General features: G+C 38.5%; 2 protein-coding genes across 2 annotated transcripts in view; both read right to left on the reverse strand.

Annotated features, from left to right (window-relative positions):
• Window positions 1-2148: 2148 nt before the first annotated feature.
• Window positions 2149-6697, reverse strand: rhoh (ras homolog family member H). Its single transcript, XM_060915834.1, has 2 exons — window positions 6487-6697; window positions 2149-5295 (listed from the first exon to the last, which is right to left on the reverse strand). The coding sequence occupies exon 2, from the start codon at window positions 4903-4905 to the stop codon at window positions 4315-4317; it is 591 nt and encodes a 196-aa protein (XP_060771817.1). The 5' UTR covers window positions 4906-5295; window positions 6487-6697; the 3' UTR covers window positions 2149-4314.
• Window positions 6698-10008: 3311 nt separating this feature from the next.
• n4bp2 (NEDD4 binding protein 2) overlaps window positions 10009-18712 on the reverse strand; it is a 64917-nt gene continuing 56213 nt past the window's right edge. Inside the window, exons 14-16 of the mRNA XM_060916504.1 lie at window positions 11844-12012; window positions 11512-11635; window positions 10009-11418 (exon numbers count right to left, since the gene is read on the reverse strand). Coding sequence (XP_060772487.1) covers window positions 11373-11418; window positions 11512-11635; window positions 11844-12012 — 339 coding nt within the window. The 3' untranslated portion in view covers window positions 10009-11372. The remainder of the gene's footprint in view (window positions 11419-11511; window positions 11636-11843; window positions 12013-18712) is intronic.

Genomic DNA, 18712 nt, shown 5'->3' on the forward strand with positions numbered 1-18712 from the left:
ACTCGCCATATATTACGAGAAGACATATATCATTATATCTTACACATTTTTACCAAAAAAACTTCAGATGTTCTCCAGATTGCCGTATACCTAATGCCAGTTCACTATAGTTCAGTAAGCGAAATAGGTGTAGGATATTGTAGCATTTGGATTTATATAACCCTGTTCTCACATCTGTGCTTATGCGTGAAGCACAAAAGGATCAGACTGTTTTGGTGAAGCTTGTGAAGGATTCAGAAGGCTCTGACAGAGCTGAGCTCCTGCTGGGAAGTGGTTTTGGGGTTTGTATCCTCTGTAGTTCTCTAAAAGCATCTACTTTCAGCCACCATCTCCATAGACCACATCATGTATGCATTAAACTCACACACTGCTGTTTTCTTCAAGCAATTCTTCCTATGATATATACATTATAATTGTGTTAGAGACTACCTGCATGTAACAAAATGCTAAAATGATTAAATTTCAAGCCCAAGTGCATAACAAGGGCCTAAAGTAGAGAGAATATTCAAAAACGTATACAGCACATATATAAAGGTTTCTTAGTAAATATAATTTGATCTCATCATTTTAATCATATCTATGTGCATTTTGTTTTGACAGTGTTGTCAAAGTTAACCTCAAAAACGTTTATTATAAATTTGACACAAACAGTAGTATGTGCTTAACATTGATTTTAACTATAACGAAAGATTTAAAAATGGAGAAAGATGATCGATAATGGACAGTGAATACGTTTGGTGCCATAGTTAAGGAGAGGACTTTTTGTGTGTTTTATTTTGTGTGTGAGAGAAACTTTCACTCTCATGCACCAGTACACACGTGAAAAACAGGATAAATGGGCAGGTACCTACACTTCACTCATGACAGAGTTCAAGTACACACACGTTGGTTATTTCATTATATCTTTCCTTTGAATGCACACTTTTTTTTAAACCTAGACTCATTATTTTACACACAGCTGTTTGCACTTTTGCACCATACACTATATACTCACCGGCCACTTTATTAGGAACACCCATACATTCACCTGCTGTTTTATGCGCTTCTCTAATCAGCCGATCCCTTGACAGCAGCACAATGCATCAAATCATGCAGATACAAATCAAGAGCTTCAGTTAATGTTCACTTCAAACATCAGAACAGGAAAAATTGTGATCTCAAAGTGTGACTTTCTTTCACTGTGGCATGGGTGTTGGTTTGAGCCAGATGGACTGGTTTGAGTATTTCAGAAACTGTTGATCTCCTGGGGTTTTCACACACAACAGTCTCTAGAGTTTACACAGATAGAACGGTGCGAAAAACAAAAAACACTGAGTGAGCAATGACAGTTCTGTGGGTGGAAACAAATGCCTTGTTGATAAGAGTGGTCAGAGGAAACTGGCCAGATTGGTTCGAGCTTTTTTTTTGCCAGGAAGGATATAGTAACTCATACAATCACTCTTTACAACCGTGGTGAGCTGAAAAGCATCTTGGCATGCAACACATTGGGTTCCACTTCTGCACCCAAGAACAGGGATCTTAGATTCAAGAACAAGTTCCTATTAAAGTGGCCAGTGAGTGTATATAGACTTACACATCAGCAAACCAGGGCAAACTCATTTAAAAAAAAGAAACTATTTCCAGATAATATTTATCACATCCAAAGTATTTGTATCAGTCATTGGTGCTATAGTGTATTAAGCACAGCGTGGACTGAGCCAGATGATCTCTTAGCACATCTTACACATGAGTTGAGTTGTTATATTTGATATATATTTATATTACATTATATAGTTTGTTTAAATAGTAAAAACATAGTAATTTGATTCAAAAGTATATCAAGTTTTTCTCATCAATACCTGATACAATCACGATGAGAAATTTTGTTATAAATTATATACACTGTAAAAAATGATTTGTTGTTTTAACTTAAAGTTAGTACCTGGGCTGCCTTAAAATTTTGAGTTCATTGAAATTAATATACTAAATTAACACAATCAGGCAAACATTAACTCACTATATGAATTTCAATTAACTCAAAATTGTAAGGCAGCCCAGGTACTACCTTTTTTAAGTTAAAACAACAAATCATTTTTTACAGTGTACTAAAAACTCTTGTTGCTTTTATTTTTCCTGACATCTGAAAAGAAAAAGGCAAATACAATACAGTTTTTGTGTCACTGTTTATTTTGTTGCACCTTCATCACAATGTTCACATGATGTTCCGGATCAGTTTAACGTCGTGTTTGCAGTTGTTCTGGTAATGACAGTGTATTATTATTATTATTATTATTATTATTATTATTATTATTATTATTATTATTATTATTATTACCAGAAACGTGTAATAAATGGGATTGAATTCTGCAAACATCTGTTTCTGATGTTGTAGTAAAATGATAATTAATGATTGAAATGTTACAAAACAGGGGTGAGGTCAATGATAAATATATAATTTGTTAATACTGTACCACCCATATCACTCCATTTTAGCATTGAGATTGTAATGAGTCACAGGAGTGCAAAAGCTATTTTCTGACCATGGTGGATTCCAGATACAAGTGTGAAAAGTAAAGGACAATTTACAGTAAACCTTGCAAATATACAGTACTATGCAAAACGTCTTAGGCACCCTATTTTTTTCATACAAACTTTGTTATAGATTTCTATTTTATGACTTCTACATTATCGAGTCAGTACAAAAACATTTTAGAGTTCCAAACGTTCAGGGTTTTTTTTTTCCAGCATAAAATTAAATGTTAGAGGAAAAAAAATGTTTGTATCTGAGCAGCATATTCCATAAGAGAGCACTTTTCAGATTAAAAAAGAAAACATAATGAAGGCTACTGGGTTTTGGTGCAAAATGAAGAAGCGAGTGTGACAAAGTGTCCAGAAGAACTGTGGCTGGTTCTGCAAGATGCTCAGTAAAACCTACAGCTCATTTCCTTATAAAACTGCACTCATTGTACCTGAGACTAATTTTTTTTAAAGCAAAGAGTCGTCTCACACCAAATACTGACTTTGTTTCATTTATTACGGCTTACTGATTACTGTTTATAGTATTTTTTTTAATGTTGAAACATTTCATTTCATTATTTTTAAGCCATTTTTGGTCTACAGCATTTCTTTATACGTGCCTAAGACTTTTGCACAGGACTGTATAACTATATCGATATATTTATATACAAAAGCCTGCATCATTACATACACACAGCTTCACATCTATTCGCAAAATCACAAACTGTTATAGCTTCGTGATGTTCTTAACTGTTTTGTCCAGCATACATACATACATACATACATACATACATACATCAGTACACTCACAAAACATTCGTATTTCGAAGCTCTGCAGATAAACTACACATTACTAGTGTCTGCACAAGTGCCTGGTAGAAATCTGAAAAACCATTGTAGTTTTTATAGTTTGTCGATACTACTGTATATAAGATTACATTGTATATTTTTGTGGTGATGAAAAGGTTTTATTCTATTCATTCTAGTAGAAATGAACAAATTGATATTCTTTCCTGGTGAAGAGAACAAAAAAAACTTAGGGCACAATGTTTCGAAAGAATGATACAAAATAAAAGATTTCTATTGTCATTTCTCTATTTTCTCGACTGGCTGATTGGATTTTGACTGTGAAATCCTATAGAATAAATACTATTGCTTATGTATTTGAAAGCCTCGCCCAAAGACAGTTCGTAAAATGTTTTCCAGTAGGTCTGAGTGCCTTGTAGAGACAATGAGATTTGCTACAGACTAATTTGAAAGAGTTTTCGGCACATTCAGTTGAACTACTTTGACAGAGTTGTATCATCTACAATGTCTTGATCGAGGGTGAGATCGAAGTCAGAGGCTGTCAAAAAGTGTATGAAACTTCCAAAGACATTTTAATAAAAACTAGTAGCTAGAAAAAGATCATAATAAATGCAATAAATTTGACAGTAATAGTTTGTGATTTGCACCTCTGTATTTTAAAAATCATGGACTTCCTGCCTATGTTTTATGGCCCCCTGAGGGACCCCAGAACCCATTTTTTTTAATCCATCTTGGTACTTGTTTAAAGGGTTGGTTATCCCTACTTAATACTATTGTAAAATCCATTATCTATACCACTTATCCATCAGGGATGGATGGATGGATGGATGGATGGGGGTTTGGAGCCACACCCAGCTGACTTCGGGCGAGAGTCAAGGTACACCCTGTTAAGGTCTATTGTAAAATCACATGGAATTAATATGACTGTGTACCAATAAAATGACTGGATTGAGCATGTGATCGAAGATGCCTTTTTAAAGGGTTTGAGTAACTCTTAGTTGAAGCAGGTCCTCAAGAGATTTGGCACGGATTGAGATCAAAGAGTCTCCGTCGTGTTCGCTTGCGTGCCTGGTTGACGGCCGTGCGCACAGCACACTCGAACACTTGCTGAATGCCACGATTAACGAGTGCAGAGCATTCCAGGTATCCTTTAGCTCGAATTGCATGAGCAACCCTCTTGCCTTCTGATGGTGTGGTGCAGCGGTCACGATATGGCCCCATTTCCCGGTGGTCTGTCTGAGTTCCCACCACCAGGACAGGCACACGAGGCAGATATTCTCGCACTTCTGCTATCCACTTCTGTTGGATGCTGGCCAGTGTGGACGGGTTTGCTACTGAGTAGCACAGCAGGACTACATCAGCTTGCTGGTAGGACATGGGGCGGATCTGGCGGAACGTGTCATTTCCTGCTGTGTCCCATAATCCCAAGCTGATCTGGACGCCATCCATGAAAACATCTACACCTGTGTTTTCGTAGACGGTGGGCCTATAGCTGTCAGGGAATGTCTCAGAGGTGAAGCGGACCAGCAATGCCGTTTTGCCCACAGCACAGTCGCCGACAAGTACACACTTCACAGACGTCCCAGTCGTCCCATTCATCATTTTGAAGCTGTGAGAATTTGTGCTTCTGTTTTGTTTTTTTGTTTTTTTCTAATTGGAGTCCAGGTTAGAAGTCCTCAAAGGAGAAGAAGAGCTGCAAAAGTTTCCATTGTGAGCTGAGAATTCTGCCACACAATGAATATCAGTGGTAGCTTAATTTACGAATTGTAGTTCATGTAAAGATCAGGACGTTTCTTTTTTTTTGTGTGTCAGTGTAACTTTCAAAGCAGGCCATCATGGTGTCCAGTCAGGAGGATGTCCTTGTTTCGGTTATAGGACGAAGATCATTGCGGAAAAGCAGCAGACGGGTGCTGTAGGTGAAACAGTGTAGGTCTCTTGTAGCTTCACTTTTCTTTGTCCTGCATCCAAAACACCTGCTAATTTCTCTTATTTCTAGATTGAAGGGGGAAAAAAACATGGCATAAACGATCACATCATTATATTCATGACCTCTCAAAAACAAACTGCAGCAAAGTTTGTCATTTATGTAAGTCATAAATTCGAACGTCAACAAACTGCTTAAAGAATCTTGATGTGTATTTTGTGTTTGCTAAAACTATTTGACCTAAAACTTTGAAAAACAGTATTGTCAAGCAGTATTGTCCTCTCTGATGCTATAAGTAATATACGCGAGTATAATACTGTGTGAATATAAGAAAATATGATGGATATAAATATATGATAGGGAGAAAGAGTAGACCAAATTAGCCATCCTAGAAATCAGTATTAGTCTACGTTTCCCAATATTAGATATTTATAATTAGAATAGAATAGACATAGAAATAGAATTACAACATTTTCATAATATTTACCAATTCATGAGAAAATGAATTTTGTTCCGGGTCGTTATTATTAGTGGCACACAGTTAGCTCAGTGTATTTGAAATGTCCTTAAAGCTACCTATCCAAAATATATCTAAGTGATATTTTTAAGTCAAATTCATTATTACACATAGTAATGAATTAATTGTATGAGATTAGAAATTAATAAATTAAACTAATGGAGTCATAATGGCAGAAATACACAAACACGTACAAGTGTGCTCATATTCCTCCATATAAAACCTTATGGTCCTGTTCTGTTTCATTTCTGTGTTGAATTAATTTGGCATCGAAGTTTCTCAGCTTTTCAACAAGGTACAGTAATAGACAAGATAATACATAAAAGAAGAGAAATTTTCTTTGGGAACTCCTCTTAAAATCATACATTTTTTCCTAAATAGGTAAAAAAAACAACAACATCCATTTATTAAACTGAAAGAAATTTTAAAAAGCGATTAAAAAGTATTTCTTGTTATTGCAAATGTTTGCATTCTTTAAAATAGAATAGACCGTATTTGTAAATTTAGACATAGCCTATATACAGTACGTAATCACCAGACATTTTAAGTCACGTTCATAACAGGCCTCTGTTCATCCTTACGAAGAAACGAAAGCCAAAAGAAAGAAGAATTTTAAAAAAAGTAACAAATTTATGGCGTTTTCTAAAATCCAATTTAATACAAACCTAAACACTACTTACTATCATTCGTAATCTTTTACAATTTCTATTATAAAGTCATGAACGTGAACAAAGATACTCACTAGTTTTCAGTCTTTTGAGTCTCAGATTGAAGTAGTATCTTAAATTTTTAGCGTTCTCAAAAAAAAAGTTTGAGAAAGAAATTCTTGATCAAATGCTAATGTTAAATTCAAAGATGAGTGGTATTAATGTGGGAAAAAAAGTTATAAAATTGACTGTTTTACGGGTTTCTAAACAAAGCTCGAAGAACAGATGTGGCCTCCTCCGCTCAGATCTCAGGGGAAGTGAAATAAAGGGTGAAGGTTTTTTTTTTTGAGAAATTGTGCATGACACCGCCTTGCATCCGCTGTGTGGTGTATGACAACTCTTATCTGCAAGCTTTACTTTCTGTACTCGTTTACTGTCTGATCCAGTAGACTTTTTGCCCAAAAAAAGGACAAATAAATATGCTCATTGATTAGTTTGTACAATGTAAAGTACATTACAAGTGAAGCAGCTTATAAACTGACCAAGGGACCAGTGTGTATAAGTGCTCCACTCAGTTTTCTCTAATGCAACTACTAGTAAAAAAAATAGCTTAGGTTTGATATTCTTCCTTGTAAGAAATTTAGCAGTTGTTTAAAAACTGTCAGATGCACAAAAGATTGATAAACCAAGCATTTCCTGTCATGTGTAATCGTAGACTGAGGCTGATTGTTGACTATATTCTGTATCAGTTGTCAGCTGGTGGATTGCAGTCCAGATGTTGACCAAGTATTTCAGTGGACCAACTTGAGCATTTCAAATGCATTGCAGTAGAGCTCATAAACATATTGGAAAAGAGACCAGAGTTTTATTGGCTGCTTAGTTTTTTAAGCATGAACTGACTCAGCTTCTGGAGCAGATCCAATAACATGCATATATTCTATGTACTGTATTTAACTTGATATTTAACTTTATCAGACCATAAACTAAAAGGGGGGGGGGGGGGGGGGGGGCTAAAGACATTAGCTTGGAAAGTTGAGTTTCCTAGATTTTTCCACTCAGCTTTGATTAGTGAAATAAAATAACACTGTAATTTGACATGTCTGTGAATATTCTCAGTCATCCAGGTCATAGTAACTATGGGTGGTAAAAGAGAGCAACTGGACTTGCTTAAAGATTCTTGAAGATGTTTCACCTCTCATCCGAAAGGCTTCTTCAGTTCTGTCTGACTGGTAGGGAGTATCAGGTATTTATCCTCTCATGGATGAAAAGCTCATCTAAGGTGTCGTTGAGTCATCCTGTTGGTGTGGGTCACTGGGGGCTGAATGTGAATGGCCTCGAGAGTCGTTAGGGTGATCAATGGATTGCCCGTTAAGGTGATCAATGGAATGCTGATTCTCTCTGTCCTCCTGTGAGCCACTGAAAACAGCTGGGTTTTGGTGTGCATTCAGTTGTCTGGGAAGTGTGCCAAGGACTGCATTGTAGGTGGCTGATAAATTATGTCTTAGACCCCCACCTCTGTTCAGTGATGGCCGTTCCAGGTTAACAAAAATGGCTTCTTTAACTCCTCGCTCATACCAACGATCCTCTCTGGCTAAAATGCGTACGTTGGAATCCTGAAATGAGTGTCCTTTGTTGTTAACCGTAATTTGACGATGAAAACAGAACTTGGACAGTTGGACAGAGAAGTATGGCTTTATTTTCTGCTTCAGATTCAAAACAGACATCTCATCTGTTCAGAGTCCGTGCCAACAGATAGTCAACAGTGGTAACGTGAAACACGATCATGAAACAAAGCCTAGCCACTAATGCTTAAGCATTAAAAGGGAACTGTTATCACTGTTCAGTCATCATACAAGACTTTTATGAGGAACGATTTTTATGTCGATAGACCCTCACAAATTTCAACTGTTTTTTTTTTTTATTGTATCTTTTGGAAAACATTTCCCTGTTTTGTGTGTTATAAATGTGTTGCCAGGGCAAAAATACGTAAGAACGCAGGCTAATTTATCAATAAGGAATTTATTATTTGTCAGATTTCATGCTCATGTGTAACGTGTCCGTCTTCATACCACTACCTGAATAATTTTTTTTTAAAAAGTATGGTTTCTTCTGTTCAAAATGGCTTGGGTGGGGGAACAAATCCTATACCACAGTGTCATCTCACCTCACTGAATTAGTGGTAAAAAGGCTTTCAAGAGCAAAACTCTATTATAAGACACTGTAATGCCAATATCCAGCCATCGCCAATATAGCAAACTGGATGAATGATTGATGTTTATTTGAATTTTATCATGAATCAAACTCTACACTTTATCCATGGGTCTGGATTTTTTTTTAAAAAGTATTTAATGTATTTTTAAATTTGAATCTGATTCTTATAAAATAATTCATTTTGCAGTAATCCGTTTAAGATCTCATGCTTGACACATCCATCAGTTACAAAAAAAAAATCCACATTTTATTCCCACGACATTCACCCCTATGAAATATTTATAATACTTCACAAATCATATGTTCTACAGGAAGTTGTGTAAGATAAAGCTCATGGGTGGGAAGAAGTACTTGTTTTTCCAATGATTTCAAGGACTGTAATATTGATTGACAGTCACCTTGCAAGTACAACCCACCCTGTTATCCAAATTTTAGGTTGAATGCAAATGGTTAATTAAAAATAATTATAATGTAAAGTTTAAAAAATTATTTGAGGACATCATAAAAATGGGGCGGCACGGTGGTGTAGTGGTTAGCGCTGTCGCCTCACAGCAAGAAGGTCCGGGTTCGAGCCCCGTGGCTGGCGAGGGCCTTTCTGTGTGGAGTTTGCATGTTCTCCCCGTGTCCGCGTGGGTTTCCTCCGGGTGCTCCGGTTTCCCCCACAGTCCAAAGACATGCAGGTTAGGCTAACTGGTGACTCTAAACTGACTGTAGGTGTGAGTGTGAACGGTTGTCTGTGTCTGTCAGCCCTGTGATGACCTGGCGACTTGTCCAGGGTGTACCCCGCCTTTCGCCCACAGTCAGCTGGGATAGGCTCCAGCTTGCCTGCAACCCTGTAGAACAGGATAAAGTGGCTAGAGATAATGAGATGAGATCATAAGAATGGCCTCATGTCATTAGCAGCCTGTCAGCAAACAAACTTTTTTTTGAGAGAGAGACCCGAGATGGGTTAACCCTTTTTTTTTTTGCTTTGAGTGGTTAATTAGATTTTTTTTTTTGTTTGTTTTTTAAATTCTGTGTTGACAATGTGTCCTGTGTTATTGCAGGGAAAAAGAGAAAGCCTGCTAAATGCTAAAAACATCAGATGTGGCTCAATACCCATCTGATTTAGAAATGCTCACTTATCGCCCCCTAGTGGAGCAAAAGATCACTAATTTGCAGCTTTTTGAAAAATTACCTCATGGAGAAACCTGACCTTTGCAGATGCAAATAAACGTCAGAAAAAAAGCTGCTGAGTTATATTTTCCCCCCACCAACGATTTCTGCAGAAATTTCAGAAGCACAATTTAGAAAGATCAACACAGGACTGAATATTGTTCTAATAAGCATATATTTAAAAAAAATAATCTTCATTTATCTGAAATACAACCATCACAACCCAAAAAAACCTCAATCAACCAAATAAATAAACAAAAACAGATTTTATTCTTCAAAATATACAAATCTGAAAAGTAATGACAAGTATCATTAGGAATAGCAACGTTACAAAATATAAAATGAGATTTGCAATAAAACCACAACAGCTGCAAAATGGTATTTGACAAGGACACGTATTCATAACGCATCCAAAAACCATCATCAGCTTGGTTTTTCATAATATTTGTTTATCTACACGTCCGGTAGCTTTTGAGAGGTGATCTCTGATCAGCATCTGTTTGTAAGTATACTTGTTTGCGAGCTTGCTGTCCAATCAGATTCCAATAATTATCTCTGAGGAATTATTGAATGTTTTATCTCGGGGAGGGGGAACAGGTGAAGGACTAAAGCTGACAGTGAATGATACAGCATTAAGATTACACACTAAAATAAGTATAATACAAGAAGTCAGTTAATACAAGATCTCACACACACACACACACACATGCGCACTTCTATCATTGTGGGGACTCTCGCTGACAATCTTTCTCCTCCCCCCACCCCCCAAAAACAACCAAAACATCACAACTAAATGTCTAACCCAAACCTTACTCCTTACCCTCACCCTAACCTGAACCCTAAAACTAAGTCTTAAACCTCAAATTGAAGAAGTGAGGACCAACCAAAATGTCCTCACTTCCCAAAAATGCCCAAACACTGTTGGCAAAAACATGCTCTGGTCCTCAATATGTAGCAAGTACAAGTGTACACACACACACACACACACACACACACACACACACACACACACACACACACACACACAACCAATCTTTCAAAAGTGTGAACTGTAGAAAATATTTAAATAAAACTGAAACCAAACAGTTTGATTTTACAGAATTGGTCCACAAGTATTTGACTGATATGAAATGACCATGATATTAGTCATATTTAAACAGGAAAAGTAAAATTCGGTAATTTTGTCTTATTGTTCAGAATAAGAATGATTTACAAAAGCATCACAATAAAAGTATTACCTGCTTAATACCAGTAACTACTGGACAGATAATTATTGCTCAGTGGTTTCTCTTCACACACAAGCGGGCATGAGCATTAATTCGACTTAATAGATGATAGAATCAAATATGTATTAAATGCACATTTCCTACACAGATTTAAGAACCAATTTTTTTTTTACGATATTTACAGTACGATGTATACCTCAGACAGAAAGCAGGAGAGAATGAGCAAGAGAGTTCGAGAGCGCAACTTAAAGAGCCAATAAACTGAATGAAAATAAGGTCAACTGTGAGAGCCAAAGCGAGAAACAAAGGAAGTGTATGCTGTATTGAGATGTGTGGGAAGAAAGAAAGTTCTTGTCATTTCACAGCAGCAGCAGCAGCTAATAATCAGCTCAATGCAACATGACGATCACCAAACCCAGCTTCGGCTCTGTATACCTGAGAGAAAGAAAGATCAGGGATTGAGATTCTCTTTCAGACTTGTGTCTCAAAGCCACACAATAATTATTATGTGCATTTGTGTGTCTGTACTTGTAATTTTGGCTCTTGAGGTAGTCGAGAACAGCAGGCCTGATGCGAGCCACACCTCCTTGGCTACGGTTGCCTCTCCCTGTGATGACTGACAGCTGGGGACGGCACAAGCCCTGCTGCCATTCTAACAGGAAACAGGAAGTTATTACACAAGCACAAATCTCAAAACAGTGATAACATCAACACATATACGCTTCGCATAACAACATAGTGCTACTTTTAAAAAAAAAAAAAAAAGACAATTTAAATACAAATTTTCCAAACTTTTTAAGTTAACTGTGAACCTACTTGTCTGACAGTACACACTGAGCGTCAGCATGCATTTCACCCACCTGAAGTTTTATTAGCAAGAACCTGCTGCAAATGATACAGAGCCTCACTGACATGCAGTCCATGCAGATCCAGAACATTCTGAGGCAGAAGTGTAGAGTTAACACGGACAAATATTTGCATTGCTGCTCGATAATTCGCTTCCTTCATCTTCTGCCCATGTAAATGACCCTGCAGGTGTACACAAGCGCACATGCGGCATATTTCAAAATCACAATGTATACATTAGTGATATACAGTTTTGCTGTTAATGCTACACTAAAAAAAAGAACTTTTAAACAAGAGTAGCACTATATTACAATAATGTACACCGATCAGCCATAACATTAAAACCACTGATAGGTGAAGTGAAAAAGTTCATGCTGACACCTTTCTGTTTTAGCCACCATTCACTTTTTCAGCAGTTTGTGCTACAGTAGCTCTTCTGTGGAGCTAAACCAGTGTTGTAGTCGAGTCACTAAACCTCGAGTCTGAGTCCAGTCTCAAGTCCCCAGTGTTCAAGTCTGAGTCAAGAAAAAAAAAATTGAGTCGAGTCCACTTTTGATCCGAGTCGAGTCCAAGAACAAGACTCCAACCGCACCGTTTGACGGTGGCTGTTTTAGCCCCATTAACATTAGTTTGTTCCTGAACGTGACGTATGAACAGGTGAATGTGCTTCTCTTTATCAGGGAGTGTGAAGTATTCTGTCAGAGATGGTTGGGAGATGGCTGTAAGTGCAGAAGGTGTGTTTATTAATACAAGTGAAGACAGATAAACAATCCAGAACGGCAGGCAAAATTGTAAAACAGGTCGAGCGAGGCACAAACAGGCTATCGTAGACTCGGCAGACTCAAAGACGAGAAACAGGAAATCAGGGATCAGGAAACCAAACAAAGAAATAAGGCTCAGTAATGTGTCAGCAATGCAACTCAATACTTCGCAAAGTAAGTGTGCTTTCACAGTTTTTATATAGGTGCGCTGATTGCACCTTAATCCTGTGCAGGTGCGAGCCGTTTACACGCTGTCCAGGAGTGCGCCCAAAAGTCTATCTGATGCACGCGCCAAGGCGTGCAGGTGTGACACTCTTGCATGAAATTAGTATAACAAGAGCGCTCTGAGAGCACAATATCCCCCGCTGGTAACTAGGCCATAACTCTGGTAAATTGCAGCTGAACTGAATGAAATTGCAATGTGTGTATTACCGACATATAACAAAGAATCCTGTCAAGTTTCATGAAATTCCTCCAAAAATTGTGAGAGGAGCTGATTTCAGAAGGTGAGTACCTTTCTTGGGACGGACGGACATCGCCACGACGTAATCCCCCTTTGGGCCTTTCGGCCAGCAGGGGATAAAAACTGTGAGGGAAGTTGATTTCAGAAAGCAAGGACACCTTGATGAAATTGCCAAAATACAAGTTTGTTAATAATCAAAGGCATAACTGGTAAAATTTGCCCAAATTAAACGAAATTTCAATATGCGTATAACTGTCAGATAGCAAAGCCTTTTACCAAGCTTTGAGAAATTCGTCCAAAAATTGTGAGAGAAGTTGATGTCAGAAGGAAAACACACGCTCATGAAATTGTCAAATTATAATTTTGTTAATCAAGAGCTGTGACTCTGGTAAAATGTGACCGAATTTAACAAAATTGCAATATGCGTATTACCGACATACAGTGGTGCTTGCAAGTTTGTGAACCCTTTAGAATTTTCTATATTTCTGCATAAATATGACCTAAAACATCATCAGATTTTCACACAAGTCCTAAAAGTAGATAAAGAGAACCCAGTTAAACAAATGAGAGACAAATATTATACTTGGTAATTTATTTATTGAGGAAAATGATCCAATATTACATATCTGTGAGTGGCAAAAGTATGTGAACATCTAGGATTAGCAGTTAATTTGAAGGTGAAATTAGAGTCGGGTGTTTTCAATCAATGGGATGACAATCAGAGGTGGAAAGTAACGAATTACATTTACTCATGTTACTGTAATTAAGTAGATTTTTTGTGTAATTTGTAATGTTTTAAGTAGTTTTTGAAATGGGTAATTTTACTTTTACTCAAGTACATTTTGAACCAAGTATTTTACTTCACTACATTCGAAAACCGCCCGTTACTGAGTAAAAAAATTAAATGCAGGGGGAAAAAAACAATTGGCCTGAACTGAAAGGAAACTGGCGCAGGTGTGGAATATCCATATTAGCCTACATGTATCGTTGGATGATGGCTGGTGCCGAGGTAGCCGAGCAAGAGATAGAGGAGGTCATGGAGGAGGTTGAGGATTGCCAAGAAGAGAATTCCCGTGGAACAGATGCGCCGGACAGCGAGGGAAACCCTTGGCCGTATCTCAGCCAGTACTTTGCATTCAAACGCAAACAAGGCAATAACATAATAATGCAATGCAAAATGTGCCTGCCCCGCCGTACAGAGCTATCAGTCTACAAAACTTCCACATCAAATCTGCAGAAGCATGTGGTGGTAAGTAGATATGTGCATTTACCTGTGTATCCCAAACGTTACATTTATTGTTTGGTTAAAACCTTCCACTGTTAAGTAAAATGTGCCTTCATTATCAATTCTTTTGGCCGCCTAGCATCCATACTGATCACTAACGTTTCAAGTGAAGTAGCCTAATGCCGCTTTTCCACTACAAACGCGGCTGAGCCGTGCCGTGCTGAGTCGGGCTGAGTCGAGCTGAGCGGGGCTGTTGGAGTTGCATTTCGACTACAACCGCGCTGAACCGTGCTGGCTGGAAGTGGGTGGACACATTGGGTGGAGTTAGCGAAAGTGGGTGGACGTCACGTGATGTCGTTAAGCAGCGCAAACAGTGACATCAGTGAGCTTTTAAGCGGTAGTCTCACAACCCGAATAGTAAACAATAAACATGGAGGACATGGAGTCGTTAGTGTTGCTGGTCTTGGTTCTGTGGCTTGTTGTCACCGACAACGCCAACAGATACTGGCAAGAACGTATAGATGAGGCGAGGCGCATAAGGCTTCAGAAATTCTCGTAATTCGTAATTATTCTTCTTCCGGGTTTACGGTGTTTACAGATCCCAGCGTGCTCGCGGGGCGTGTGTGGGCATGTGAGGACACTCCTCCTCACCAATCAGTGCACAGGGGAGTGTCTGCTCACGCCCCCAGCCTCACTCGGCTCGGTTTGGCTCGCTTCAGCCCCACTCCAAAACAGTGCGAGTTTTAGGGGCTAAGCAGGGCTGACGCGAGCCGAGTCGTGCTGTTTTTTGGTAGTCGAAATGCGAGCCATGTCGGGCTGAAGTGAGCTGAAGCGAGCTGAAGTGAGCTGAAAAAGGGTAGTGGAAAAGGGCCATAAATGAAATGAATCACCTCACGTTTACAAATTTGTTTTATCAGAACGACAATCAGAAATAATACGAGTGCATGGTTTTAGTTGCAATTGGTCTCTTATGAAAAAATCCTAATTCATGTATAGACTAGCTCTTGGGTTGTTAGCTGTAGCCTAGACTAGAGCTTTGGGAGGTCACTGATAGGCCATCAAAACATTTTCATTGTCTTGGATACTTTGTTCGAGTTTGGTTTTCTTTTCTTTTTTTTATTGTGGTGTTTGAGTTGGACCATACAATTCAGAATTTGGCACTTTGCTTAAAAATGTTTTATGGGGTGGTCTCCAAATAGTTTGCACATTGCCTCTCAACAGGTTGTAAACATTATGCAGTTAATTTGTCAATTATATTTTCTATATAAGGAAGAGCACAGTGTTACTAAGGAATCGCTTAGCTGTCTTTAAATCATGAGAGCCCTGGATCCTTTGAGTTTGGTTGGTTTATGTTTCATATGTAAGTCTGCTTCAGTGGCTTTAATAGATTAGATTCACTTTATTCATCCCACATCGGGGAAATTCACGTGTTACAGTAGCAAGAAAATGTCAAACAGATAACAAATAAAACTGAAATACAAATTAGACAAACAAAGGACTAAATACAGAAGACTATTTGCATTATCTACCGTGAAAAAGTATAGAAAAATTGCCTTATTGAGAGGCTCGGAAAAATTGCACATTACAGGTAGACTGTATATACATATACAGGTAGACTGTATATATACTGTATACACACATACACACACACACACACATATATATATATATATATATATATATATATATATATATATATATATATATATAATTTAAGTATGCATAAAAATAGCAGGCATTTGTCAGTAAAGAAAAAAATGGATCATAGAATTTACAAGTTATGCCACTTGTACTTGAAAATGTTTTATGGGGTAGTCCAAACAAAGCTTTATACATTATACTGCCTGAAAGGTTATTACGTGGACTAATAGTTCATTAAAAACAATCTGATTTATGACTTGTCCTTTCTTTTTTTACATCAAATAATTGAAAGTAACTAAGTAACTTTTACTCAAAGTACATTTTAAATTGAGTACTTTTTTTTACTTTTACTCGAGTAGATTTTTAGATGGATACTTTTACTTTTACTTGAGTAGAATTTAAGCAAAGTAAAGATACTTTTACTTAATTACAATTTTTCAGTACTTTTTCCACCTCTGATGACAATCAGGTGTGAGTGGGCACCCTGTTTTATTTAAAGAACAGGGATCTATCAAAGTCTGATCTTCACAACACGTTTGTGGAAGTGTATCATGGCACGAACAAAGGAGATTTCTGAGGACCTCAGAAAAAGCGTTGTTGATGCTCATCAAGCTGGAAAAGGTTACAAAACCATCTCTAAAGAGTTTGGACTCCACCAATCCACAGTCAGACAGATTGTGTACAAATGGAGGGAATTCACGACCATTGTTACCCTCCCCAGGAGTGGTCGACCAACAAAGATCATTCCAAGAGCAAGGTGTGTAATAGTCGGCGAGGTCACAAAGGACCCCAGGGTAACTTCTAAGCAACTGAAGGCCTCTCTCACATTGGCTAATGTTAATGTTCATGAGTCCACCATCAGGAATTCTCCTGATGGTGGACTCATGAACATTAACTAAACAACAATGGTGTACATGGCAGGGTTGCAAGGAGAAAGCCACTGCTCTCCAAAAAGAACATTGCTGCTCATCTGCAGTTTGCTAAAGATCATGTGGACAAACCAGAAGGGTATTGGAAAAATGTTTTGTGGACAGATGAGAGCAAAATAGAACTTTTTGGTTTAAATGAGAAGCGTTATGTTTGGAGAAAGGAAAACACTGCATTCCAGCATAAGAACCTTATCCCATCTGTGAAATATGGTGGTGGTAGTATCATGGTTTGGGCCTGTTTTGCTGCATCTGGGCCAGGACGGCTTGCCATCATTGATGGAACAATGAATTCTGAATTATACCAGCAAATTCTAAAGGAAAAAGTCAGGACATCTGTCCATGAACTGAATCTCAAGAGAAGGTGGGTCATGCAGCAAGACAACGACCCTAAGCACACAAGTCGTTCTACCAAAGAATGGTTAAAGAAGAATAAAGTGAATGTTTTGGAATGGCCAAGTCAAAGTCCTGACCTTAATCCAATCAAAATGTTGTGGAAGGACCTGAAGCGAGCAGTTCATGTGAGGAAACCCATCAACATCCCAGAGTTGAAGCTGTTCTGTACGGAGGAATGGGCTAAAATTCCTCCAAGCCGGTGTGCAGGACTGATCAACAGTTACCGGAAACGTTTAGCTGCAGTCATTGCTGCACAAGGGGGTCACACCAGATACTGAAAGCAAAGGTTCACATACTTTTGCCACTCACAGATATGTAATATTGGATCATTTTCCTCAATAAATAAATGACCAAGTATAATATTTTTGTCTCATTTGTTTAACTGGGTTCTCTTTATCTACTTTTAGGACTTGTGTGAAAATCTGATGATGTTTTAGGTCATAATTATGCAGAAATATGGAAAATTCTGAAGGGATCACAAATTTTCAAGCACCACTGTATAACACACAATCCTGCCAAGTTTCATGAAATTCCTCCAAAAATTGTGAGAGGAGTTGATTTCAGAAGGTGAGCACCCTTCCCAGGACGGACATTGCCACAACATAATCCTCCTTTGGGCCTTTCGGCCAGTGGGGGATAAAAATTAATGCAGATATAAACATCTCATCTCATCTCATTACTTCTAGCCGCTTTATCCTGTTCTACAGGGTCGCAGGCAAGCTGGAGCCTATCCCAGCTGACTAAGGGCGAAAGGCGGGGTACACCCTGGACAAGTCGCCAGGTCATCACAGGGCCGACACATAGACACAGACAACCATTCACACTCACACCTATGGTCAATTTAGAGTCACCAGTTAACCTAACCTGCATGTCTTTGGACTGTGGGGGAAACCGGAGCACCCGGAGGAAACCCACGCGGACACGGGGAGAACATGCAAACTCCGCACAGAAGGTCCGGGTTCGAGCCCCGTGGCCGGCGAGGGCCTTTCTTGCTGTGAGGCGACAGCGCTAACCACTACACCACCGTGCCACCTAGATATAAACATCTTATGCCAAATTATTATGGCATGTTACAAAAAATAAAGAAAAAATTTGAGTCCTCGTCTCCAATTTACGAGTCCGAATGCAGTTAATGCACGAGTCATCAGTGCTCAAACCCAAGTCGAGTCACAAGTCCTTAAAATTAGGGCACGAGTCCGACTTGAGTACTACAAGCCTGGATTCGACCATATGGGCGAGCCTTCATGTCCCATGCGAATCAATGAGCCTTCGACACCCATGACCCTGTCACCAGTTCACCGGTTGTCCTTCCTTGGACCACTTTTGGTAGGCACTAACCTCTTCATACCGGGAACAGCCCACAAGATGTACCATTTTGGAGATGATCAGACCCAGTCATCTAGCCATCACAATTTGGTCCTTGTCAAAGTCACTCAGATCCTTACGCTTGCCCATTTTTCCTGATTCCAAC

Source organism: Neoarius graeffei, chromosome 3 (assembly GCF_027579695.1).
Source record: "Neoarius graeffei isolate fNeoGra1 chromosome 3, fNeoGra1.pri, whole genome shotgun sequence".
NCBI classification, from domain to species: Eukaryota; Metazoa; Chordata; class Actinopteri; order Siluriformes; family Ariidae; genus Neoarius; species Neoarius graeffei.

What these genes read in the sequence shown, in the direction of transcription:
- rhoh (XM_060915834.1), bottom strand. Translation starts at nt 4,905, where the DNA reads ATGATGAATGGGACGACTGGGACGTCTGTGAAGTGTGTACTTGTCGGC.